Below are 2,472 nucleotides of genomic sequence, written 5' to 3'. Positions count from 1 at the left end.
GCTGGTGGGTTTGAACCGCCAGCCTTCTGGTGAGCAGTCAAGTGCCTTAGGCACTATGCTACCAGAGCTCCTATGAAAGCACTATGTCCCTATCACCAACTCTCTGCCTCTCTCTTTCTAGCAACATACATAAACTTTTAAGTGCTTGCCAAACAGACCACCAAAAAAAAAACGTACCTTGCTATTACTTTTATTTGGTTTTTGTTCATCAGTGGCAAGATTGAGCATCTTTCTATATGCTCCTTGAGCTACTACTAGCTTACACTCTTGGACCAGACCCCTTTACCAGTGCCCCTCTACCACTGGTCAATGTCCCCATCTTTATTGGTCACTCACATACCTTCTCCTGAATCTGGCCCCCAATGTTCCGCAGGGCCTCCTGGAAAACTTTGTTCTTGGGCTCTAGGCTCACACATCTCTGTAGATCAAGGACAGCCTGGTCCAGGCAGCCCAGCTTCTCTAGGGCTTGGCTCCGCCGGTAAAGTGCTTTGACATCCCCGCCGTCCTTTTCAATGGCTGAGCACAAACAGGATCTCTGTCAGCACCCATGAAGGCACCGTCATCAGGCAAGAGCAGTAGGGAAAGATCTCGAGGGCCAGAGGAAGGAGTGGGGACGGATGCAGGGCTCGATACTTCAGTCTCAGAAAAGGTGAGGATAGCTGTAGAAGAGGAAATGCCCAGGAAACGGGAAAGAAAGAAGGCAGATAGATGTGTTTCAGGGGCCAAGGGAGGAGATGAGTGTGATGGTCCCCAAATCTTTGCCCATCAAAGAAGCCTCACAGCTCCACATGGGAGCCCACATTCCCTTACCTTTGGATGCCTCGGTTTCCGCTTTGCCATAATCTTCCTGTAAGAGAAAGAAAAGAGCCTGAAATCTTGGTCATCTCCCTTTCGGGCAGCAGAGGAATTCTTGGTGTCCAGAGTCATCAGCTCCTCCACCACCCTGAGGCCCAAAAGACACCTATCTCACAAGCATGGGTGTCCCAGGAAGGTAAATTCCCAGCCGGGGCCAAGCAATAACCGAGATGGGCAAACCGGGGACCTCATAGGGTAGGGGGAGCGTGGTCCGGATCCCTCACCAGCTTGAGGTGGCAGGCGGCCCGGTTCCGGTGCAGAATGGCCTGGTCCTCGGGCGCTGCGTCCAGACTTAGGGCCTGAGTGTAGGCGGCCAGGGCGCCATCGTAGTCTCCACATTTGAACAGCTCGTTGCCCTCCTTCCGCAGCTGCTCCACTGAACTGGCCTGTGGCAAGAAAGGGGGTGCAGACGTCTAGGGTGGGAGCAGGCCAAACTGGGAGCTGGGGAAAAGGAGGGTGGGGATCAGAGTCAGGATTGGGGGAAAAGGAGGCTGGGGTATGCCCAGGGCAGATGCGAAGAGGGGTGGCGCATGGGGCATGAGTACGCGCCCCAGGGGTAGCGGGCGAAGGCTCGGGGTCCCTGGACCACTTACAGTCATCGCGGAGCCGACGACCCGGGCCCGCGCAAGCGCAGTTTCTGGGGCGGAGTGGGTCTAGGCTAAGGAATCCGTAGTTGCTTGGCCAGCCCCAGCCCTGACTCAGAAGCTGTGGCAGGGTAGGGGCGGGGTCAAGGGAAGAGAGCGCCCGGAGGAAGGGGCGGGGCTCTGGCCCGGATCCTCGGGCGCGGAGAAGCTCTGGGTGCACCTAGTTTGTTCCTACAGGGACCTGCAGGGGGCGCGTGGTGGAGGACGGAGCGCGCGGCCCGCGGCGGCCTGGGCTCCGATGCAGGCAGAAGTGCGCGAGGTCTGCGATGATCAGAGCCACCAGTAACAGACTGTAGAGGCCCAGTGCCATGAGAGGGCCCGTGCCCCTGTAGAAAAGGAGAGACTATCAGGGGCCTTTAGACTTGATTCTACAGCCTGTGAATTAGACCCCCTGAAAGTTCGGGACCTCCTCCCTGGACAAACTAGTCAAATCCCTTAGGCACTAGGCCACCAACCCACTGCTGTCGAGTCGTATCCGACTCATGGCGACCCCTCCTTGGGTTTCCGAGGTGGTATCACTACGGAAGTAGATTGTCCAATCTTTCTTCCGAGGAGTGACTGGTGGATTTGAACCGCCGGCCTTCTGGTTAGCAGTCAAATGCCTGAGGCACTATGCTACTAGAGCTCCTTACTACACCATCAGAGCTCCTTAAATATAGACATGCATACACACAAATATTTACATACAAATTCAGGGCTCACCGGTACTCTGAACAAATCTATGGGCAGATTCAGGATTTAAAACTACTGTATAGTGTGTATGAGTAGGGTCTGACTCAACGGCACATAACAACAACATACCATGTGTAAATCTACAGACCAAGATCTTCTCAGACTTATCCTCCATCCAACACACATCCAGTTACCCGCTGTCACAGCCCCCGAACTTTTTCTTGACCTAATTGTTCGTAACCATGTATTCACGTGATTTCCTGTTTAATAACTTTTCCTTCCCTAGTCTAAGATACAAGGC

At 54.3% G+C, this 2,472-nt stretch overlaps 1 protein-coding gene across 1 annotated transcript in view; it reads right to left on the bottom strand.

Moving 5' to 3' along the window:
- Positions 1-1,454, bottom strand: part of UNC45A (unc-45 myosin chaperone A) — a 17,089-nt gene extending 15,635 nt beyond the window's left edge. Inside the window, exons 1-4 of the mRNA XM_007945148.2 lie at positions 1,401-1,454; positions 1,080-1,241; positions 811-847; positions 341-516 (exon numbers count right to left, since the gene is read on the bottom strand). Coding sequence (XP_007943339.1) covers positions 341-516; positions 811-847; positions 1,080-1,241; positions 1,401-1,454 — 429 coding nt within the window. The remainder of the gene's footprint in view (positions 1-340; positions 517-810; positions 848-1,079; positions 1,242-1,400) is intronic.
- Between the last annotated feature and the right edge of the window lie 1,018 nt (positions 1,455-2,472).

This window comes from Orycteropus afer, unplaced genomic scaffold (assembly GCF_000298275.1).
Source record: "Orycteropus afer afer isolate SDZICR_OR568_19922 unplaced genomic scaffold, OryAfe1.0 scaffold00132, whole genome shotgun sequence".
In the NCBI taxonomy this organism is placed as follows: Eukaryota; Metazoa; Chordata; class Mammalia; order Tubulidentata; family Orycteropodidae; genus Orycteropus; species Orycteropus afer.
Note: the sequence above shows the minus strand (reverse complement) of the source record. Positions and strands in the feature narration are given on the sequence as shown.